The sequence below is a fragment of the Telmatherina bonti genome, assembly GCF_933228915.1.
Source record: "Telmatherina bonti genome assembly, chromosome: 4".
NCBI lineage: Eukaryota > Metazoa > Chordata > Actinopteri > Atheriniformes > Telmatherinidae > Telmatherina > Telmatherina bonti.
Window position 1 is genome coordinate 14,868,120 of NC_136622.1, and position 23,824 is coordinate 14,891,943.

General features: G+C 38.3%; 2 protein-coding genes across 4 annotated transcripts; one reads left to right on the forward strand and one right to left on the reverse strand.

Annotated features, from left to right (window-relative positions):
• Positions 1 to 549: 549 nt before the first annotated feature.
• atp13a2 (ATPase cation transporting 13A2) lies at positions 550 to 17,662 on the forward strand. Its single transcript, XM_079239194.1, has 29 exons — positions 550 to 641; positions 5,805 to 5,881; positions 6,442 to 6,609; positions 6,980 to 7,038; positions 7,163 to 7,229; positions 7,327 to 7,406; positions 7,652 to 7,729; positions 7,812 to 7,881; positions 8,349 to 8,483; positions 8,581 to 8,647; positions 9,030 to 9,161; positions 10,168 to 10,329; positions 10,733 to 10,843; positions 10,961 to 11,007; positions 11,103 to 11,291; positions 11,368 to 11,574; positions 11,850 to 11,960; positions 12,313 to 12,469; positions 12,674 to 12,785; positions 12,873 to 12,997; positions 13,097 to 13,275; positions 13,575 to 13,667; positions 13,754 to 13,833; positions 14,747 to 14,899; positions 15,021 to 15,117; positions 15,421 to 15,644; positions 15,802 to 15,953; positions 16,106 to 16,278; positions 17,446 to 17,662. Exons 1-29 carry the CDS (start codon positions 629 to 631, stop codon positions 17,608 to 17,610), a joined length of 3,483 nt encoding a protein of 1,160 aa, XP_079095320.1. The 5' UTR covers positions 550 to 628; the 3' UTR covers positions 17,611 to 17,662.
• Positions 17,663 to 17,745: 83 nt separating this feature from the next.
• On the reverse strand, positions 17,746 to 22,593 carry szrd1 (SUZ RNA binding domain containing 1). Of its 3 annotated transcripts, XR_013771282.1 has the most exons (5): positions 22,463 to 22,593; positions 21,046 to 21,095; positions 20,576 to 20,842; positions 19,639 to 19,812; positions 17,746 to 19,553 (listed from the first exon to the last, which is right to left on the reverse strand). XR_013771282.1 is itself a non-coding variant. In XM_079239211.1 (4 exons), the coding sequence occupies exons 1-4, from the start codon at positions 21,461 to 21,463 to the stop codon at positions 19,701 to 19,703; spliced, it is 447 nt and encodes a 148-aa protein (XP_079095337.1). In that variant the 5' UTR covers positions 21,464 to 22,453; the 3' UTR covers positions 17,748 to 19,700. The 3 variants fall into 3 exon arrangements, 2 of the variants coding, with proteins under 2 accessions (XP_079095337.1, XP_079095336.1); XM_079239211.1 differs by lacking the exon at positions 22,463 to 22,593 and adding an exon at positions 21,446 to 22,453 and having other exon boundaries at positions 17,748 to 19,812; XM_079239210.1 differs by having other exon boundaries at positions 17,749 to 19,812.
• Between the last annotated feature and the right edge of the window lie 1,231 nt (positions 22,594 to 23,824).

Here is a 23,824-nt window from a genome sequence, read left to right on the forward strand (position 1 = left end):
GCATCCAATAACTATTTATTAATACTAGTTTATACATATCGTTGCATAGTTTGAGCACTTTCATTCAAGGGAGAGGAAAGAAAACAAAAAAAAGAGAAAAACCCCACAAAACTCGTGTTCGACTGATTTCCTTATACCAAACAGTAATCTCAATCCTCCCTAAAAGTATACATTAATAGTGTACCAGCTGCTTATGTAAAGTTTTCAGAAACATTGCTAAGTACAGTTAAAGTGAGCAGACAGCGGAACTTCATGATGACATGCTGGATGTTTACTAATGACGCTGCACTGCGACGCTGCAAAGGAAGCGGGTCCAGACGCAGACGATGGTGGATTCATAGACATCATATGGGTGGATTGATGCATAAATGGGAACTAAAAGGCTTTCAGAGGAAGTGCAGGAACAACTGCACAGATGAAGTGAAAGAAAAGCAGCCAACTGGATCCCACGGCGGTCAGCACCACGGCGGGACACGATGCTGCGTCGTCATGCTACGAAATCAGCGTTGGTTGCGCACGTGACAATTTTGAACAATTAGACTTGCCGTAGGAAGGTGAAGCTGGAGGGTTTATGGCTTAACAGCGGTCATTGTGAGAGGAATGTGGTGGCTGTCATCGTGACGAAAGGATGGCCAGGCTTGGTAAGTGTTTCTGAAGGCCTTTTAGACACAGTCTGCTCCACGGAGAAAGCTGCACACCGTGTTGGCTAACCGCTAGCTACAGTCTACAGTGACTGCATGCAACCTGGTCACAACACTCAATCACGTGTTCTTCTGTTCATTTCTACACAATTTTGTGCTTAGAATAGAGTTGGAAGCATATTTAGTTTGTTAATAGTATAGACAAAATATCGATAAAAAGGTTAATCTCAATCAGACAGGGAAATAACTTGGTGTCATGTGTTGTTTAAATTCTTATTTCTGTCATCAAGAACTGGATAAAGGAGAGATTTTACCGCAATATTTCTAGTAGAAGTGTTTAATCAAGCCCTAAAGTAATTATCACTGATGGTACTCCCGCTATTATACTTATTCTTGCAAGTCTGTGGGTCTTTTAATGCTAATGTTTGATATGTCTATTTGACCCATCAATCACTCGATCAGTATTAATAGAGCAATTTTCAATGTAGAGAAATGCAATGCAAAGTGCTTTATATTAAACATTTTAAACATGATCATAATAGACTGTATTGTCAATGCGGCGAAGATGTAATCAGTTTTCTCTCTCTCTCTTCTTTATAATACAAATAAAATATCCACTGTTTTTGGGGTTCCGATCCATCCATCCAATAACATATTTCAAAAGTGGACAGACTATGATTTTACTGAAATATCAGGACACCCCAGCATGTTAATTTGTATTCTGTTGTTGCTGTTTTAAGTTGAAGCTTTTTTTCTGCACCCTCAGCTCAGCAGACTGTCTTGTGTCTGCGTAATCATTTGTGCACACGTTTCCCTTTTTTGGCTGTGCAAAAAAACATTTCCTTTGGTTTAAACATAAACTTGAAAGTCTGCTTAGTCATAGTTTGTCCACAGCTAACTGAGCAATGACAGAGTTATGCAGTCACAAACTGACATACATACATGTTAGAAGCTCAACTTAATGTGAGTATACCTTTAAACATAACTTTTGATGTGCCTCTGGTACAGGACTGTAGAAGTGTAATGACTTCTTTCAGCTGCGTTGAATCCCTCTACATTAGGAATGAACTTGAAAATAGCTGAAATGTAATACCCTTTTAGAAGTATCTTAGCTTTACAGGTTCATGTGAGATCAGTCCTGTTAATAGGACATTTATTTCTGATGCTTGGTAAAAGAGAACAAATGAGAGAATGGTTTAATTTCAAATTAGATTTTTTTTTTTTTTAACTTTTTAAAAAAAAGTTTGGCTTGGTTAGAACAGACGTGTGTGATGTGGCACAATATTTCATCCATGATAAGCTTGCACATTATTATACTACAAGTGTTTGCATAAGAAATATTACTTTTTATGTTTCTATAGCTTTTGGTATTGATGTAGAAAGAGCAAACATATTACCTCCAGAACATGACTCAAGTACTTCTTAGTTATTTACCATACACAACAGGGCCTTTAAGCCACAAACACAATCTCTTATGTTAATTTAAGGACTCTAGAGGAAAACATGATAAGTCCGTGTCTGTTTTTAAACAGCTTTACAGTATCCAGCCCGTGTTTTATTTAATTGACCGAATTTTGGTTGCTGTCTTTGTTTTGCTTGTTGTTTTAATAGTTGGTTTGTAGTGGGAACTTCTTGTTGTGCTGCCCACTTGGCCAGGTCATTCTTAAAAAACTAATCTCTATTATTTATTTATCTGGTTAAATAAGGGAGACCAAATGATAACTAGGTGTTTGACAAGTTGTTTAATTGTTCTTTTGTGTTGGTACCAAAAGAGAAAAAATAAATCATAAACGATGAGAAGTGTGTGTGTTCATTAAACCACATAAACAGGATTATTTGTCTGGTTATGATGCTGTTTCTTTGGCTTGTCATCAGGCAAAGCGTCAGCAGGCAAAGAAATCCAATGCCGCCCTTTTCTCTCCGCATCTGCTGCTCCACATATTTCTTTTCTTTCGCTTCCTTGTGCGTCTCGTTTCCTGGAGTAACTTTAAAAACCGGTAACACCCGTTCATTATGAGGCAACACGCTCGTCCCTCCGCGCGCAGCTGGATAGCAGCCAAACTCTCAGATATGAAGTCATTCTCGTTTTTTCTGCTAGATACCATATCCAGACTTGTGTTTACGGTAAGCTTATTTTCTTTCTTTAGCCTAATGAAACCGGCTTTGGTTTTGGTACTTTCCAGATAGTTGGAAACAACACTGAACGTCCGACTAAGCGAATGACCTACTTTGATATAATTAATTGTTCGTTTTATAACCTCGGTTATTACTTGTAGTTGAAGTAATAAACTTTGCCATGGCAGTGCGAAAAAACTTAAAATACTATGTGCGACGTTTACGGTTCTTAAAGGCTTTTAAAAGTTTTTGTCTCTTTAAGAGATGTGATGTCAGTAATCTGATGTTTGTTTATGGTGACTTCTTTATCATCTGCACGCGCACGAACCCTGGGTTTCTGTCCAGTTGAACCCGAACAGCCCTGATATTTCACCAATGATATATCATCATGCAAAAATCCACTTTTTTTTTCTTTCCATTTCCTCTGACCCTTGGGGAAAAGACTTAGTTGTGATAGTGTGACATTCTAATTTCTGCCTCCAAATTGTGGCAAAAGCACAATAAATCCGTACACACAAACAAAACAACTCAGTTAAGTTGTGTGTAATGAAGAGGAATGATACATGGGATAAGTATTGAACCAGGTATAAAGGGAGGTGAAAAAAAGTCATGGAAACCCAAGACACCAGCTGAAACCTATCAGTAATTAGAGAGTAAATCTGCTGCCTGTTAGTGCAGATTAATATCAGCTGGATCAGCTCCATCTGATGACCTGTGATAAAGGTGTTTTTTGTTTTTTACCCAGATGTCAAGTAGGGAACATCTTATGATGGGTAAAAGGAATGATCTCAAGAACTTTGAAATTTTATTGTTGCAAAAGCAAAGACCTGAAGACTTTTGCAACTTATTATTGCAAAACAAACTGATAGCATTAGTTACAATGGGAGTCCTAAAGTTGTTCCAGTGAGGAGGCCTTGATTTAGAAATGGAAAAAAACATGATCTCACCATAAACTGGCCTTGACCAGGTGCTCATCGCAAGATTTCCCATAGAGAACTGAAAGCAATTAGAGTTTTACAAGAGCCAGTTCTAAAGAACTGAATGTAAATTTTAAAGGAAAGGAAGTTGAATTTATCAGAGTTGCTGTCCCTTTATATTGTCCCATGAATTAATATTATATAATCTCACAAATTTATGCACTAACTGAGTTGGTAACTTTCTGCCAGCCTTCCTTTCTGGCAGTTGCTACAGCAACAGTGTTGCTTTTGGTCTGCATCAGAGTGGGCAACTCTGGTTGTCGAGGACCACAGTCCTGCAAGTGTTAGCAGTTTCCCTGCTGCAACACACCTGACACACAGAGTTAATTAGCAGACTTGTACAGAACTTGACATCAAACCTTGCAAAAGTCTTGCCCCCCCCCCCCACTGATTTGAGTCAGATGTGTTGCACCATGGAAACTCCTGACACTTGCAGGACTGCAGCCCTTCAGGACCAGAGTTGTGACCTTTGCTTTGGATGATGTGTTTGAATTCTTAATATACTTAAAGAATAATAAAAGTTTCAAAAGTCAGTCCTGAGGGCCGCTGTCCTGCAGGTTTTCAATGTATCCCTGTTCCAACACACCTGGCTTCCATTAACTGGATCCAGCAGCCAATAAAATTGTGCACAATGAGTTATTAGTTTGTTTGGCGTGTTGGAACAGATATACATGGAAAACTTGCAGGATTATGGCTCTGCAGCTGGTCACCCCTGATGACTGTCTGCTCCTCCGTGGTCAGGTAGATTCTCTGTAGGGTTTCTCCATGACTGCGACTGGTCAGACACTGCTAGCCCTACCATTTTTATTTGAGCACACACTGATCAAGATGGAAACCCTGGTTGAATTACTGAGTAGATCAGGGATCCTCAATCCAGGTCCTCGAGGACCGGTGTTCTACAGGTTTTCCAAGCGTCCCAGCTGCGACACACCTGATTCAAATCAATGTGTTTTTAGCAGACGTGTGCAGAGCTTGTCTGAGTCTGGTGTGTTCCAGCAGGGACACTAGGAAAACCTGCAGGACACTGGGCCTTGAGGATCAGGATTGAGGATCCCTGGAGTAGATAACCAGCTTCATTGTACTGTTTATCAGGTTTGTGAAAAACTGGACCATTTCACCACAGTAATCCTGATTCATGAGATATAGCGGGTACGCTATCCTGCTTCTTATTCCAGGCCTCTGGAATTACAGTTGTTTCAAAGCAAACAACATTGAAGTGTGCTCAGTGGGTCAACACCATTTACTGCACGGGTGTCCCAGTGGCAAGCTGGGTGGGTGTGGTTTTTACTCCATTTAAAACAGGCCATCAGCCAAAAGACCTGGTCAGATCTGACGGCTTGTTTGGCTAGAACATCCTTTTTAACCACACTGGTGAAACAAACGAGTCAGAGTTAATTTGCAAATAAATTTAGAAAATGTTACAACTTCAGAAATCATGTTCATGTGTGGCCTTTTTTATGGAATCAGCTACGGCTGATGTATCATCTTTCTCTATTCATAAACTCACATAGTATTGATATACACTGGTCACACCTTTCTCAAATAGTCGTACAGCGGGGCATTTCCGTAACATCATGGAGTGAACCAGAGTAGTCGGGGAAGATACGTTGGGCCGCAGCTTTACCTCAAACAGCCCAGCAGAGCAGCTGCTGCAGCACAATAGTATGTTCAGAAAAATTTGATGCCCAAACAATATAATACTTATCTGAGGGGGAAAAAAATACAGGTTGTAACACCAAACTGTAATTATGATGAAACCATGCTAAATCTCATAGTTAACTATATAAGTCTATTTAGAAATAAAGCCATGAAACAAAACTGTCTTCTTTTGTTAAAACTTCTCACGTCGGTTTTTCTCTCTTTCTTATCACCTTCATTACTTAAATCTGTTATGGGAAGGACGAAGATTCATAAAAGGGGGTCAAGGAAAGAACTGTGGATGTTAAAATGATTTAATCAGATAATTGTGCTGTGGAAGTTGTTAATCTTTACTTTGAGGGTGTGACTTATGTTGCTCACTTGTAGATGTCTCAGCAGAGGAACTGTTAGCAGTGTGTGCCCTGTTCTGCAGGTAGTGGGGTGGAACCGCTGAGCGGGCTCCCCTCACCCAGTCCACGTGACCCCCTACTCAGTCCCGACTCCCACATGGTAAGACCTTCTTCAGTGTTTATACTAAACTAATAAGCAATTGTTTTGAACTCGAAAAAGAAAAATACAGACATTATTCATAAAAGTGTTTGTATTTAGCGATGGACAGGCTGAATTGTTGATCAATATTTGTGATTTACTTGACTGATATGCTGCCTGTCACATGTAGATACTTTGGCTGTTGTAGCTTTAAATAAAAAACAAAAAAACAAATGGCTTTGAATATTTTGAGTCACATTAGATCACAGTATCATTGGCTGAGCCTTGTGTTAATCTGTTGTTTTAAACCCTGTTTTCATTGCTGTTTTTTAATATTAAAGTTCAGCCACATTCCTTGAAATATAGTAGAGTAATAAATTACGAGCTAGAAAATAACCTATTAAATCTTAGTGCAGGTTAAGATCACTGGTTAAAATACTGCGCCATATAACCTTGGCAGAGATCTGCTCTCTCTGCTTGCCCTTCTAGTTATCATGCATTGTGCTCTGATAAGATGACAAGATTTATTTGAATAGAAAACTGAGCTTGTGTTTGAAGTGCTTGACTTTCTGCTCCACCAGGATGTTCAGGGGTATAAGTGGGTGCTGTGGCGAGTGTGGCTGTGCCGTCTGGCGGCCCTGCTGTCCTTGGGTCTCCTCCTGATTGTGTTTCACTGGCGCCCGAGGCTCGCTGTCCTTGCCCGCTGCTGCTCCTGCCCTTTGGCTTTGGCAGATATTCTGCTGCTAAGAGTGAGAAAATAAATCCATGTTCAGAATTAAAATACATTTGATACCTAACGTTATGACTGAAATTGGATGTCTGTCACTTATCCTCTGTATTGTCCTTCCAAGGTTTAAAAGAGCAAAGAAAAAAGTTACAGCTGGTATCAAACCTGCAATAAAATAGTAGTTTTGTTATTTAGCCAGTTTACTATCCAGCCTGTTGGATTCACATGGACAGCTGTCTGAATCTGTTGCTGTTATTTATGCCTCAGTTTCATACTAAATTCCAGATGACCAGCCAGATCATATCTATGTTATGTAATTCTTCCATTGGTCAGACAGATATCTAGTTTCCAGTGGCTACTTCTATATTCATTTTTATGATATTGTCTCTCAGGACAGTTTTGGACAGCAACATGTTGTGGAAGTGCTGACCGAGGAATTGGAGGAGGGAAGGTGAGCTCCACATTTCTGTCCTCTCATATTACCAATTTTTTTTTTTCTTTCTATTGAGTCAGAAGTAAAAAAAAAAAGAAATAAATAAATTTAAAAAAAAGTTTATTCTGTTGTTGTCCTTCAGTTTGGAGTTGATTGGACAGCGTGAGGAGGCAGAATGGAGAGATACGGTTCAGCTGTACAAAGATGAGGTAATGTTGCCATGGTGAGCGGTCGAATGTCCCCTCCAGGTCTCAGAGTTTTTTGTTTTTTTTTTAAATTTACTTTTCTTGTTTTCGTATGTTTCAGAAAACAGTGCTGCGGTACTACATGTTTGAAGGGCTACGCTACATCTGGCTGGACAGGAAGGGGTCTTTCTGTCGTGTTAGGTACTGAAACAGCTAAACCAGAAACCAATGGGATGTATTTATAACAGACTTAGTACTATAAAAACTGTACAGTGCTTCTCCTTTGTTCCATTACCTGTGACTTGATCATATTCAGCTAAAACAGAAATGAGAAGCTAACTAAAAAATGTATTTTGTTAAATATGTAAAAATAAAACATATTTGTGACTTCAAGAAAGAATACTCTTTCTTGTGGTATGTTGTATAACTTTTATCTTTGTCATCAGTGTCCTCAGTGAGGACTGGACTTGTAAAGACCTGCACAGCTTCCAGAACGGGCTGAGCCCACTGGAACAGAGCATGAGGTAAGACAAGACATGTGTTAGAAGAGATTTTTTTAATCTAAGAGAGTAGTGCTGTTTAAGTAATCGTATTTATGTTTTTCAGGAGAAGTGTGTATGGGGCCAATGTTATTGATGTACCTGTAAAGTCTTATATGAGGCTGCTGTTTGAGGAGGTGAGTTGGAGAATATATTAGGGCTGTAACAATATGCTTTTGTCCTGATTTGATTCCGATTTTTTTGGGTGCCTATTTGATTAAAGTTGTGATTCTCACAATTCTTTGATATTGCACATTTTTGTAGATTAAAAACAAAATAAATGTATGAAACGTTTTTTTGGGTTTTTTTTTAATGTCATTTTTCTTGATTTCAATTAGGAAAAAACAGTAGCTAGACCATTATTCTGCTGTTATAATGCCCAAGAACACATGTAAAAAGATCAATAAAAATGACCCAAAAAAAACTATTTTAAAATTGTCAAGCAAAAAAAATCCTGATTTTCAATTTTTTTGATTTGATTTTCCCACCCCTAAATAAATATATTAAATAAATAAATGTATATATGTGTGTGTATATATAATTATAAATCGAAAATTCAGATTTAAGACTTATATTTTATTTTTGTCTCCTTTTGATCCTGTAGGTCCTCAACCCATTCTACGTATTCCAATTGTTCAGTATCACCCTGTGGATGATTGATATGTATTATTTTTATGCCTTGTGCATATTTATTATCTCTATCATCTCCATCAGTATCTCACTTTATGAAATTCGAAAGGTGAGCCCCCAGAAATGCACAGTGTCTAATTATATCTGTAGCTCTGATTATAAATGGAAATCACAGTTTATAAACTTTATTTGATTTCTCTTACCAGCAAAGTGTCACTCTGCACAACATGGCCCGGTTGGTGACTAACGTCACAATACGTAGAGACTCAGGAGGTGAGTCCAGTGGGAATTTCTTTTGAGAAAGCCAAATGAGATTAGGGAGCAACTTGTTAAATGTTCAAGATAAAAGAGGGAAAACAAATGAGTAGTATCCTATAAATTATGGATTTGGTGAAGATTTATTGATCCATGTTTCTAACAACCAAGCGTTTGAAATGGAAACCTATAAAAGTTAACAGATTAGAAATCACCAAAGTGTGAATTCACCAGTTCCTACAGCTCCAAGTAACAAAGTCACCTTGCAGAGGTCTTCCAGTTTTAAGCATGATTGAAATGGCAGTTTTTGGACTAAATAAAACTGGGTTGTTTTGTGAAGTTTTTCTGCTGGAAACTCAAGATTTCTCAATCCAATACTCTTGTTTGACTGTTTTCCCAGCGGAGGAATGTGTGAGCTCACTGGACCTGGTACCTGGCGATTGTTTAATTATCCCTCAGGAAGGTCTGCTGCTGCCTTGTGATGCTGCCCTGCTAGAGGGGGAGTGTCTTGTTAATGAGAGCATGCTAACAGGTAATCACCAGACTTTTCTTTTTTTTACCCTTTCCTTTACAGAAATTATAAAATTATTTATTCTCAGTTTTGGTTTTTAAGGCCAGACAAGTTTATTTGTACAGCACATTTCATGTACAAGGAAATTCAAAGTGTTTTATTTAAATGTAGTATGTCTGTGTGTGTCTGTATGTAGTATATCTGTGTGTGTCTGTATGTAGTATATCTCTGTGGATGTGTTTATATGAATGGAAGTATATGGAAATGTGTGTGTAAGTGTTAATATGTGAATGTAAATATAGATAGTAAACTGAATGAGTATGTTGTGATGTGCAGCGACTGAATGGAAAACTAGATGAGTAGAAAGGGGTGAGAATACCAAAAGAGTGTACACTTCTTCCCACTCCTTTTTTGAACTCATTTTATCTCACAAATTTATTTAATTATCAAATTTATGATGAATTATTATCATTATTGTTACTAGTATTAATATTTGTAACTATTATTATTTTCCTAATTAGTATGTATATGTATGTATATACGTATGTGTATGTACGTATATTTTTCTTTATTTTCTTTGTTCGAAATAAATTAACTAAAAGACTAGAAGCATTACAGTAGTTATACTTTAACTATGAAGGTAATAAGTTTTGCTCCTTTTTATGTTTTCAGGTTATATTTGGGCTTTAATTCAACAGTCTGCTATAACTAAACTAAGGGCATGTTTCACAACTTAACCTTTTTTTATTAATGTTCCAAATTAGCCACCAGGACTGACTTTACTATTGGCCACAAATTGATGTTATTAACAGGAAGTCTACTGTTCAGGAGCATCTAAGCCACTGATTTATTGTATCTTAATAGTAATGTTATTTAAGTTGCTTCAGGCATTAACAATTTTTACATATTTAGGTTTTATGTTGTTAATCATTCAGAAATCTTGCAATTAAAATATGTATGTTTTTACATCTATTTAAAAAACAGACAAATTTACGGTGTTTAAATCTGTTCTTGTCATTCTTTTAAGGTGAAAGTGTCCCTGTGCTAAAAACCCCTCTGCCGGCTGCTGACAGGATGTACAGCTCAGACACTGAGCGCAGACACACACTTTTCTGTGGTACTGAGCTCATTCAGGCTAAAGGAGGAAGGCCAGGCGGCAGTGCCGCCGTTGCTGTGGTGACAAGCACAGGTCAGTAGAAATACTCCTGACCTGTCTTTGTATATCAGTGAGATGAAATATATTTGGTGTTTATTGAACAAATTAAACATTTGATGTGGAGATTTTAACTTCTATAATCTTTACAGGACAGTTTTTGTTTTTTTTTTTTTTTTTTTAGGATCTACCCATTAAAAACGGTCCTGTCAGATAATATGAGTTAAAATCTCCACAGGAGGATGTCCATTCAGAAATGGCGCAAAATGCATTTCTTTCAACAACGTCACATGATTTGTCTTAGCAATGTCAAATGATTTAGGAAATACAGTTAACTTTTTCTGGTCTTAAAGATCTAAACGTAGCATTTCAGGAGAAGCTACAAGTCTTGTTTGTCTTTCGAGTGAAAGCAGTTCTGCTGCTTCTGTCTTGTCTACAGGATTTTTTACAGCCAAAGGCAGCTTGGTCAGCTCCATCTTGTACCCTCAGCCTATCAACTTTCGATTCTACCAAGATGCTATCAAGTTCTTGTTCATTCTAGGTTTTGTTGGTAAGATTTTAACAACAGCTGCAATTTTGTTTGAGTGAATATTATTTAAATTTCATCATGTTTTTAAGCAAGTTACTCAAATTATGTACATTGCTAATTTTGTCCTTCATGCTTTAGCTCTCATTGGAGCCGTTTACATTTTTGTGGTCCTCATCAGAACCAATGTAAGTAAAAAATATTTTTTGGCCTATCCGTAGTTAGTATGCCAGCCATATATTGTATGTAATGTTATCACTGAACTATGGCTGGGTGTGTCTAGGTGACATGGTCGCAGTTGATCATTAGAAGCCTGGATATCGTAACAATCGCTGTGCCTCCCGCCCTGCCTGCTGCCATCACTACAGGAACTATCTACGCTCAGCGCAGGTTGAAGAATCGAGGAGTCTTTTGCATCAGTCCACCCCGAATCAATGTCTGTGGAAAGGTCTCACTTTTCTGCTTTGACAAGGTGAAATTAGAATCTGATAAAGGTGTCATATGGTGATGCTGCCGCCAACATAATTTGAGTACATTTGCTTTTCCAGACAGGAACTCTTACAGAGAAAGGGCTGGATGTGTGGGGAGTGATGGAGGGCAGACCTGCTGGTTTCTCAGAGCTGGTTCCAGAGCCCACACTCCTGCCTCCAGGCCCCATGCGGACCGGCCTGGCCTGCTGTCACACTGTTACCCTACTTCGAGGTCAGCCCATCGGAGACCCTTTGGAGCTCAAGATGGTTGAGTCTACTTGCTGGGTATGATATTGTCGTGCTTATTTTATTAGTTTTAGGAGTGTTTGACCTGAACTCTGTAACCTATTTTCTCTGACTTACCAAACCATCTGTCCCACACTTAACGAATCCAAAGCTCCTCATTTCCAAATCACATCCTTGTACTTTCAGTCATGAATAGCATGTCACAGTACTTTACTATTTATCTAAATATTCAGTCGCTTTATTCTGCACTCAAGAAAAAAAAGGATGTTTTATAATACCAATGTTATATGCTGTTTTTTTTTCTAATTTCCCAGACTCTACAGGAACCAGAGGAAGATGGAGATGTGCTCAGTAGAGAATTTGGAGGTCACAAAGTTTTGGTTGTTATGAGAGCTCCAAATCCACAGCCTCAAGTTCAGGGAACAGTAAGTATGCCCAGTCTTTTTTAATATGCCACCTAAAATGGCACGGTCAATCGTACTTATTCAGGTGAACAATCCATCAATAACTGGATTTTTGTGGCGGTCTGTAAGATTGGTTGCTATAGTGACTAGCCTAAGACAGATATGCTGTAGCCTCCAGGACTTTGTGATTTCAATCATCCGTTTTGTACTGCTTTTTAGTGGAAACAAATCACTGGAATTCACTAATTGATGGTGTTGTAAAAACGTCAGCTTGCGTGAGAGAATGCGAGCCAAGCAGTGAATGTTTTTATTGTGGGTAAGTAAATCTGCCTGGAGTGAAATATTAATGTTTTTCTCTTATTTTTTCTGTTAGTCAACCAGTGAGGCTGTGGCCATTGTGAAGAGGTTTCCGTTTTCCTCTGCCCTGCAGAGGATGAGCGTGGTGACGGTAGCCCATGGGGGACACTCGGCTTTGGCTTTCATCAAAGGTTCCCCAGAGATGGTGGCCAGCCTTTGTCTAGCCGAAACAGGTTTGGTCAGATGTCCTACAATACAATGGGATTTTTTTTTGTTTTGTTTTGTTTTTTTGTAGGAAATTTTAGAGAACCATTTCTTTTCACTTTAATTCTGCAGTTTTGCCTTTTTCATTAAAATGAAAGAATTTGTGACACATACAGATCAGTTACTACCTTTTATTAGATCTACATTCAGAATGGGATGCTTTGTGTTTACAGTGCCTGCAGAGTTCTCCAGCCAGCTGCATAACTTCTCTAGTGAAGGCCTCAGGGTTCTTGCACTTGCCTGTAAACCACTAGATGTGAAGTCCGACTTGAACACCATAGAACGGTGAGAATACAGACTGCTTGTCTCGCTTATTTGTGTTCCGTTCCAGCAATTAGCTGTGTGTGTTAATGCAGCTGTGTCGGTCCACAGTGGCGACATAGAGAAAGAAGTGCACTTTTTGGGCTTGTTGATGATGAAGAACCTGGTAAAGCCTGAGAGTGCAAAAATAATTGACATTCTGAAAATGGCGCATATTCGCAACGTTATGGTCACCGGTGAGAATAAATCTGCAGCCTCTTTGTTCTCTAGATCTACCTTTTTACTAACTTGCCAACAACTTCTATATATGTCTATTTTTGTCCTTCATCACATAGGGGATAACATTTTGACAGCAGTAAATGTAGCAAAAAGCTGTGGGATGGTGGAATCTGATGACAAGGTCATTTTCGTTACTGCAACCCCCCACACTGCTCAGTCTATGCCCACCCTGAGATTCAGCCTGGAGGACGGAGGGACCGTTGATACCCAAAGCCCTACGGCTGTCAACAATGGGGTTGGTATTTCTCAGACATGCCTGCAGTATTATGCTCAGGGTACACTGTCAGTGCAGAAACAGAAGAGTCCTTAAATCTGAGGGGAAGCCTAAGAGCTGTGAGGATGAACTCTGCGCACCCATTTACTCACAAAGGCAGTTTTGACTAAAGTCAGTGTAATTCTTTAATCAATGTCAGATTATAAAAAGTCATATTTACACATCAGTGCATGCAAGGTTATACTCATTTCATTTGTTGAATTAATTGAAATCAGCGGACTTTGTTTTAAGTTGGTTTGATGTTCTTCCTCTCCTATCAGGGTCTTTATCAGAGCGGTTTTGGCTGTCATTTAGCGATTAATGGGAAGTCCTTTGCTGCCCTCTGTGACCACTTTCCTGAGTATCTCCCAAAGGTAATGGAAACTGTTTAATCTTAGGAAGAATATCCTGATAATAGTCTACATTTAAATAATACTGACTTGATATGGTATTTTTGCAGGTTTTGATGCAAGCCACCATTTTTGCTCGCATGGCCCCAGACCAGAAAACTCAGCTGGTGAAGGAGCTGCAGAAGCTGAAGTGAGATTTTTCATTTCTCCTTCGATACATATAAGAGGAAAGACTGATAATTTAGGCTGAAGCTTACTGAGAGAAAAAAAAAGCAATCTAAATGGATATATGGCCATTTAAAATGAGCATCTAGTGTTCATTAAAGGAAGTGCAACTATAGTGAGTCTGTACCATCTTTAAGCTGCGTTCAATTGACTCGGGAGTTGGAACTGGAAATGACGTCATAAACGAGATGAGAGCGTTTACGTTGACAAATTGGGAAACTAGAAAATCAACATGGACGCTGCCAGGATGCACTTCGCTTTGGTTGAGAGAGGCTAACTTGTTAGCAACAGTTCCCTATGTTAGCAGAGAGACTACATCCAATGCTTTTATTTAACGTTTTGGACATAACACGTTTTCTAAGCTGAATCTGTGTAGAAGTTACAAAGAACTGCCTTTAACTCAAAGTTATGTACAATTAAACAAGTACATTTAGACATTAATACATGTTTACTATTGGTTTCATACAAACTTTTCTAGTAAACTCTGGTAGGTGGGTCTGCTCCCACTTTCCAAGTCGGATTTCCAACTTCAGTTCACATAGCATTTCCGACTGGGAACTCAGAAAATCTAACTGCCTAGTAGAAATCGAACGCAGCATTAATGCTTTACACAATGAGCATTCCAAGTGGGTTTCTGTAGAATTAGTATAAGTTGACATCAACGCCGTCTGATTAAAGAAGACAACAAAAGCCCTTTCCACTCTATGGTGAGAGTCCACTTAAGATGTTTGATGTGGTGTTTCTGTGCCTGCAATATAAATGCATAATCAATGTGAAATATTAGAATGAGTACAATTTAACACTGCTGGACAACATTGTTTGCTTTTTAACTATATGTAAGATGAATATTATTAATAAATTCTTGTCTACTTCTGTAGCTATCGAGTGGGCATGTGTGGGGATGGTGCCAATGACTGTGGGGCTCTCAGAGCAGCGGATGTTGGGGTTTCTCTTTCTGAAGCTGAGGCTTCAGTTGCTTCACCATTCACTTCCAAGACTGAAAACATCAGCTGTGTGCCGCTGCTTATCAGGTGATCAAACAGGAGGATGATGTCTTTTAAAACTAAGCAAATCTGTTAAGTTTGTTGCAGATCATCTGCTGAGGAAGGTAAAAAGACAAAAACAAAAAGCCTTTTCTGTTTATTTGTGCAGAGAGGGACGTTGTTCTCTGGTCACCTCCTTCAGCCTCTTTCGATATATGGCGCTGTACAGTTTGATTCAATTCTGCTCCGTCCTCATCCTCACCACAGTGAGTAGCAGTGATGGAGCTCTTCACACCCTTCTCTTTGAAATAGCTATTATTTCTCCTCCATCCCCAATACCTCAAATTTATCATATCATTGCCATGCATGTTTCTATTTTGTGCAATGTGTTTATTCTACAGTATTCACTTTACTTGGTAAAGTGAATACTGTACCATGATCAACCAGAAAATGGATCAGTTTACTAATTAAGTTTTGTTCTAAAACCTAATAATTACTGTTTTTATCCTATTAAAAAATTCTTGAGACAAGAATAAAACTAAATATATGTTGTTGGTGTGTGTGTCCAGGTAAAAACTAGCATGGCGGACTTGCAGTTCCTGTTCTGTGATCTTATACTGGTGACTTGCTTGGCCATCGTGATGGGGAGAGGAGGCCCCAGTGAGGAGCTACACCCTTGCAGACCTCCAGCTAGTCTGCTGGCTCTGCCTGTATTTGGCAGCCTCTTCATCCACACATGCATGATCGTCCTGGGCCAGCTGGCTGCATTCTTCATCACTACCACACAGGAATGGTCTGTTAAGTTTCTTTCAAAGAATTATAATTTGCTTTATATGAACCAAGGAAATCTAATATCTCAAGTTTAAAAAAAATATGAACATGCAATCTATAATTCCTAAACGGGATAGTTTGATGCCTGTTTCTTGCTTTTTTTTTTTTTTTTTTTTTAGGTATATTCCACTGAATTCAACTGTGTTTGGAGCTGCTAATCTGCCCAACATGGAGAACACTAGTGTATTTGACTTGTCTGGTTTCCAGTACATCATCATGGCAGCGGTGGTCACCAAGAGCTACCCTCACAAGAAACCTCTCTACTACAATGGTGAGTCATTTGACATTTTAAAAAAAAAAAAAGTAAGTCCCAAGACTTGTGCATCTGAGCCCAGTCTTGTTTGACTTGTTTTGTATTTTATTCACATAAGTGACTTGTTTGAAATTGTTGCCACAGATGTGATTTTTCTCTCATCTTTCTAGTGATCTTCCTCTGCCTGCTGTGCATCTACTTTAGTGTGATGGCCTGGTTGGTTTTGTATCCGGTGCCTTTCTTAAGACAATATCTTGAGGTGTACAACATCGCTGATATGAACTTTAAAATGCTGCTCGTTGCAGTAGCTGCGCTCAACTTTCTGATTTGTTTTGTAGTGGAGGTGAGTGAGAATATGTCCTCAGTGGATCATTTTTAATCTGATATACAATCTTTTTTGATGGGGGGAAAAAAAAACCCTCCCTTTAAAAAAATAAAAAAAAAATTAAAAAAAAAGAAGAAAAATGTGAGCAAATCTAGATCTACATAACAGTTCAGTTCAGAAAACTGCAACACAACATGGAAAATTCTGGACAAAAGACATGGAATTAAGTTTTAGAATAATTGCACCATATGTTCTCTACTTTTTATATTTACTTTGGCAAATTTGAACTCTACATTTGAATTAGTTCAATTAATTTAAGCAAAATATAACTTATGAATTTTGATCAGTTTACTAATCAAAGAGCGATTATTAGGTTTTTGAGAAGTTCGCCAGTTTGCCAAAAATAAAAACAGACTTTTCCAAAGTAAGCCAGGAAGCGTAGCATCTGAGTAGCTTGTATTCTGAAAAACAACTTTGTTGCCTGCTTTGCATCGTTCTTTGCTTTGTGATGTCATTATTATTTATGAAATCTACAAAGATGTAGTTAGGGTAAATATTATGTTAATTTAAATCACATTTCAGTTTTGTTACCATGGACACTTAACTACTAAAACGTCAGATTGTGTATGATTTAACATTTCCTAAGCTCATTCATTTTCTATTAAGAATGCCAGCTATATTTTCAGTAAACAATGATATATTATGTCATAATTAGAGGAGAAAAAATATTGTACTAAGTGCCCTGAGATGCTGCTCACTATTTTTGTGCTTCAATTTGGGTTAAACTTCCACTGAACTTGTGGGTTGGGTCTTTATAGATTTGTGCCTTCTGCTACAACCCCCCTGCAATAATCTGTTGTATACTTGTAGTGATTTTTATTTAAGCGTCATATACTTGCGTACCCAGCTTATTAGGCTTACATGCCACTAACATTTAAAGCAAGATGACAACCCACATATAGCAATGCAGCATAGTGTTACATATTGTCTTGAAAAGTTTTTTTTTTTTTTCTTTTCCCCCCCAAGTTTGTACAGACATTGGCCACAAATATCAACTCAGGAGCATTATGCTTGCTTGCTCATCAACAGTGCGAATAATTATCAACTACCTGCCAACAAGTCAAAATCTGTTTTAAAAAAAAAAGAAAATATTTTAAGCATTTACAAAACTTTTTCTTCCTGCAGATACTGATAGATTTGGGAATCTTGAACTGCTTCCGATGGCTTTGTGGAAAGCGTCCGTCCAAGAAAAAGTACAAACGTCTGAAGGTCCTCCTGTCTGACTCTACATTATGGCCACCACTAGATCAAACCCTTTCACCCACTAACACAGCCATCTCCTTCAGCTAGCACCTGCCTGGCAGTGATTGGACTGTCTGTCCTGCAGGCCATTTGTTGAATTTCTGATCCCTAACTTGAATAACAATGCAAATTCATGTTTACTTGTGATAATAAAACTATTTTTATTTAAACTGCTCTGACCTTGCATGTTTCTTTTCATGCAAAGTAATGACCATGCACCATCATGGAGTCACATTTTTAGTAAATTATTTTATTAAATTGTTATTTACAGGCAGTTTGCATTTTGAGCTCCGTTAAGCCCATCTGTTCCTGCTCTGCCACTAGATTTCCTCACCTAAAATCTTACAAATATTGAACTCCCCTTCAAATATTTTCAGTTCTTTGAACTAAAACAATAAAATCAACAACCAGGAAGTTAAGATCATACAGGAGGCACAAGCTGAATTCAACCATTAACCATAAGAGCCTTTTGTATTGATGTTGCACCACTTAATATGGCTTTAAGATCTCCTCTGAACAATTAAAGTACAACATATGACATGGACTGGGCAGAATGATCCTGGAAAACCTCAATATTCTTCTGTTTACCTCCATTTTAGCAGTGAAACCTTTTAGTGGATAATCCTACCAAGAAGTGACGTTACCATTATCGGACCAAGATGTAAACAATGAGGGGAAAAAAAACTCACCAAGCATTCGGTTACCTTGAGACAGACATCAGCTACATTTCACTCTACAGAGCACTGTTTTTAAGTGCCAATCCAAGCTTAAATACGGCAAAAAAAGGGTCATCTTAGTAATCGAACCAGCTGGAAGAATACAATCTTAGTTCATTTCATTCAATCAGTCTTGTTCACATAGACCTGAGTTCCTACGTGTTGTACTTCAGAGGAGGACATGAAGAAACACTGTGTACAAAGTGGAGACGTGACAGAGGCTTGTGAAGTACAGCAGGAAAAAAAACAAAAACAAAAACATCCGACTCCCTCCTTTAAATCGCTGTCAACGCCTCCTTCATACAATAACAGCTCTGTTTCATTTTAAAAAGGGCTTTTGGTTCATTTCATTTTAAATACTGCTGACTGTTGCTATTTCATACAAAAAAGGCAGAAAATCCACTAAAATGTCTTTTCATTTAAATTCACTCTCCTTTTAAACTTTTTTCTTTCTTTTAGTTTAAATAGAAATGAAAGTACAAGGAAGACAGCTGAAAAGCTTCAAATAAAAACAAACAGTAAACAAAACTTTTCAGATATACAACTTGACACACAACCCTTACCCTCTCTTTTTTTTTAAAAAACTAATGGCAATTTACATCTAAGGGATGCACTGATACACTCAACAGTACAGTTTCATTTCCATCAACAGTGCAGACTTTTAATAAGATGCAATACACTGCAGTCCAGACCAAAATGAAGCTTTAGCTATCACTTTTACTACACTGCCACATTAACGGTTGGAAATAATTGTTTTGTATTTCATTATGATTGCAGATGTTACATTGATCTTTTTAAGATCAATAAATAAAACTGGTTTAAAAATACATCCTTATTGTTTTATAAGAACTATAATCTGGATTCATTTTTGTATCAGTGCATCCCTACTTTCAATAAAAGACAAGTGAGAAAAATAAAAAGTTTTGTAAGCCATCGTCTTAAAAATTAAAACTAAAAAAGGTGATCTGGTATTATTGCTGGGAAGAGACGGCTGCACAAGAACCAGCACATCTAGGTTTGATATGGCCCCTCGTTTTATCTCATCTCTGAACCGTTCGTAGTTCAAAAGTCTTCTGCCCATCTGGCATCCTTAAATGGAGCCACTGAGGTCAGAACAAGAGAGAGATGGAGATGAGGGGTGTCTCTTAAAGGGGGATCATCACAGTGAATTCAGAAGATGTCCATAATCACAGTGCCTAACAAGCTGGAGAGAGAAGAGCAGGTTTTCATTTAACTTCCTTCTTGAGTTCCTCACTTTCTGTTGACTCCATGCAGCTGTGAGAGGGAAGATCAGGGTAGACAACCACACTCACAGCCCATCTGATATTTGGAAAATGGAGGAAGGAAGTTTGTACAGTACTTTGATATCAGGTAGCTCTTCAGCTCTCTCCCCGTAATGACTCTGTCACCCTTGAGGTCCATTTATCTGTGCTGTCGGAACCCCTGGGTGCCATCTGGGCCGGCAGGCTGCCGAACAGTGTGATTGTTTGATCTGCTGTCCTCTGAAGGCAGTGTAGAGTTATTGCGCCCTGGCCTGAAGGGGGGGGGGGGGGGGGGGGGGGGGGGGGGGGGGGGAATTAAACAAGATTAAATTAGAGAAAGCTGCTTTTCTCCTTCACCAGATACCAAACAGTAGTTGTTCACAACTTCTTCCCAGCTGGCAGTTTCATGGATGCTCCCCCCCTCCCTTTCAGTCCTAATTACTGTATCACAGTGGGTTTACATTTGTTTTGAGTTTAGTGTGAGCTCAGGTTTAGGAAGTTTACCTTCAAAGTACAAACAGAGCTATAGAGTCCAAACTACCACTTAACCCCGGTTGCTTATAAAGTAGTATCAAGTCAAATATGGCTACATTTCAAGCTCCTCTTCCTACCAAGCTTAACCTTGTTGTGCCAACAGACAAAAAAACAATCTATCTCAGCCAGTGAAAGTCTGTACAATTAAAGCAAAAGTAACATCAGTACTGGAAGGCAGCAAAGTCTATATCCTCATTAAAATGGGGGTTATAATTTAAAAGAAATTTAAAAAAAAAAAAGTTCTTCCAGTTTTATTTTACAGTTACAAGTAAATACTTAAGAGCACATGGTTTTCTTTACTGGAACAAAGAATAAAAAGACTGCTGCACTCCTTCTGGATGAATACTTTGCTGTAAATAAAGATTGAGGACTCAGCAAATTATGATGCACATACTCAATATCCTTCAGGGATCCATAGATTATCAATCGAACATTGTGTCTTCAGTGCAGCTCAGCCTGCTTTCTGATGCTGTTACTGTCTAAGCTGCAGATGATAATTACCTGTCAGTGTTGGGTTTGTCCTGAGGAGTCTCCTCTGGGCAGGCACTGCCCAGTATTCTCTTTCTGGCCTCTGCATACTCTGCTTCTCGCTGGGCCAGTGACTTGACCTGCGGCGTGGGTTTGTTCTGGTTCACTGATGATCCCAATGATCCATTACTTGCAGGCCGCTTCAAAATGCGTATCTGAGGTGGTGGTGCTGCTGGTAAAGAGTTGTCTTGTATTACCATGGTTGTCTTTAATGGGGATCGGGAAGAATTACTTGTTTCCCTGTGTAGGGGAGAGAAAAAGTTACATCCCTGATACAACATGCTTTTTTTTTTTTTTTTTTTTTTTTTTTTTTTTTTAAAGCAAGCATCCACTCCACTTTCAAGTTTATAAAGTTTTTTGTAATGTTGTCAACGTGTACAGAAGAAAACATACACCAATACAGATTTTTCTGGATCAACTTTCTTCAGCATCTGAGGCCTTACTTTTCTCTCTGACTGATCCGAAGCTTCTCCTCTAGCCGTTTTTCCATTTCCTGTGAGAAAAGTAGTGCAAGTATTAAAGTAAACAAACATCATGGGAAAGGAACAGGAAGAAGGTACAACAGGTACTAAGTAAGAGCGGATGGAGAGCGGGATTCAGTTACAAGCTATTTATACACGTGAGGACAGCTGCTAAGTCATAACAGTCTGTTCAGTTAGGCAATGAAATATAAAATCAACCCAACTACTGACTAAACACAACAAAACGTTGTTTAAATGATCTCTAAGTTGGGTTTGAGGAACTGCTGATGATCTGGTCAACTTCACCTCAGTCATGCTCATCACGTCACAATTAGCATAGACGGCCAAAATACTGTGACGTCAGCGGAAAGTAGCAACTTACCAGTTTGGCAACTTCCATGGTACCAGTGCCCTACTGGATAACACGGCCTAACTGACTGGTCCCATAAGCTACGGCAAATCCGAGTTAGTTTATCAACAAATTAGGCAAAAAACATACGGCTATGTACTCATACGCCATTGCCATACACTCACAGACTCATCTAGCCAATTTATCTTTGCTTTATGAACAACAATTTCCATAAATGAACATTTCTACATTACTGGTTGTCGTGTATGTAATGCCTAACCTGTCACCATTACGGGAAATGGAGTCGCATGTAATTTTCTTAAGAGTTTTTAGTGAGGAAATGTAAGGGAAGTGAAAACGAAACAAGCTTGGATCACGAGGGGATACTCGGCTGTCTAATACGAAGTGGGGTTTTTTTGTCCTTCTTCTTTTTCTTCCAGTAGAAAACATTAAATGCAGCTGACGCGATTTCAACGTGACCCTGGCAATGACTAGCTAACTTTCATGAGTTCCGAAGAAAATATCTCAAAAGACACTTAAGAGGTGTGATTTACAAAGATTGGACATCATATTTTATTGAATGTGAATTAGTTATTTACTTTGTATTCTTTATATGTATTGTCACAATAAAATCTAATTTTAAAAAATGACTAGCTAACTTAGCATTGCGTTAGCTAGCATTAACCTTAGCATTTCAACTGGACTCTTATTAGTTGGCTTAGCTAGCCGCCTGTAGCCATATTAGTTAGCTTGTCAGATAACCTACGTATCAGTCATTGCAATGTTAATTCAACCGGAACACTGAGACAGCTATGGTTTCTTGGATAGTTAGTTTTGTGTTCAGTCCGTCTAACCTCCTGGCTAAAGCTACTTGACTCGCCAAGTTTTTCTAAAACTAGCATTAGCCGTAGCCACATTGTTGGCCCGTGGGAGTCGCTAACACGAACCAGCGTTGAGATAACTTCTACAAGAAACCTGTGTGTTGAATAAAGATACTCCCTAAGCTCAATCGTCCTTAACTGAAAGTATACAATGTCCCTTATTATTTACCCCACTATCAGCAGCTTCCTCCCAACTTTCAGCGATCTCCTCATCCATGTTTCATTTTGCTCCAACACGCTGTGGAGCTGGCTGTACGGGAGCTCCTCCAGATGATCCGCCTTCGTTTTCTGAAGACTGTGACATCACTCTGGCGGAGTTCCCCAGATCATGATGCCCCACATTACCGAAAGGAAGGGGGCCACAGTATCACAGCTCACAAAGTGAAACCGGATTTATTATAGATCATAAATGTATGTTCTGAATATGACTGGCGTGTCGAACAAGATGCACTACAAGTACTTCCTTGTTAGCCATGTCCCTCCCTCCTCCACCACCTCCACCCATTCTTCTAATTCAGAGTACATATTACAGTTGTGCTCTTATGTATTCATACCATTTCATTAAAGAAAAGGCTGAATTTACAACAGTCACTCAAATAACTGGAGACTTAAAAAAGGAACAATGACTAAAAATTTGCGAAAATATAGTTTAGTAATATAAGACACTGTTTTTTCATTTAATTGAGTTGAAGAAAGAAAATACAAACAAACAACAACAACAAAAACAAAACAATTTGGTCCTAGAAAATTAGAGCACTATTCTGTTGAACAGTGGGAGAAAACACCTGTCAACAGGTGCAGAAGTCTGACTGAGAGGAACAGAAAACACCTGACTGTAGCGGAAACATTAAAGGATTGATCAGCAAAATATTACTTTACGAGTGATGTAATATGTAATAAATTATCCTATTTGTCTGCTTTTAAATATATATATATATATATATATTCCTATTGAACCAGAATTAGAAAATAATGTAATGATTTTCATAATTTTTTTAAATTTATTTTTACTTTAGTCAATTTCAGCTTATTTTACAGGCAGCTGTTTTTTCCTTCTTTAATGAAAGGGTATGAATAAATATGAGCACAACTGTACACAAGGAATTTACTTTGGCAACATTTGACTAAAGCGGATCTATCTTGTTCTTCAATAAAGCCCATCTGGACAACTAAAGTGCATGTTATGGTAATGTCAGCATAAGCTGAAATACTTTATGACCAATTTTAAATGTCACGTCTGTCATTCAATATAGATTTTACTCTCAAGTTTAATTAAAATGAATTTCTTTTCTTTTCTTTTTTTTTTTTGTTTTGAGCGGAAAATTGAACAACAACATTTTGAGTAAAGCTGTAAAATCAAAGTCACCATTTCTGTAATGCAGGATCTGACCACAACCTGTCTCAGTGTTGATATTCATTTTATCCCCAACACACCTGCTTTATTTAAGTGTCTTTAAAACATGTTGGACATGGTAAAGTAAGACTGTATGAGCTGGAGTGGCAACACAATCTTCTTTTGCATTTTTTTAAG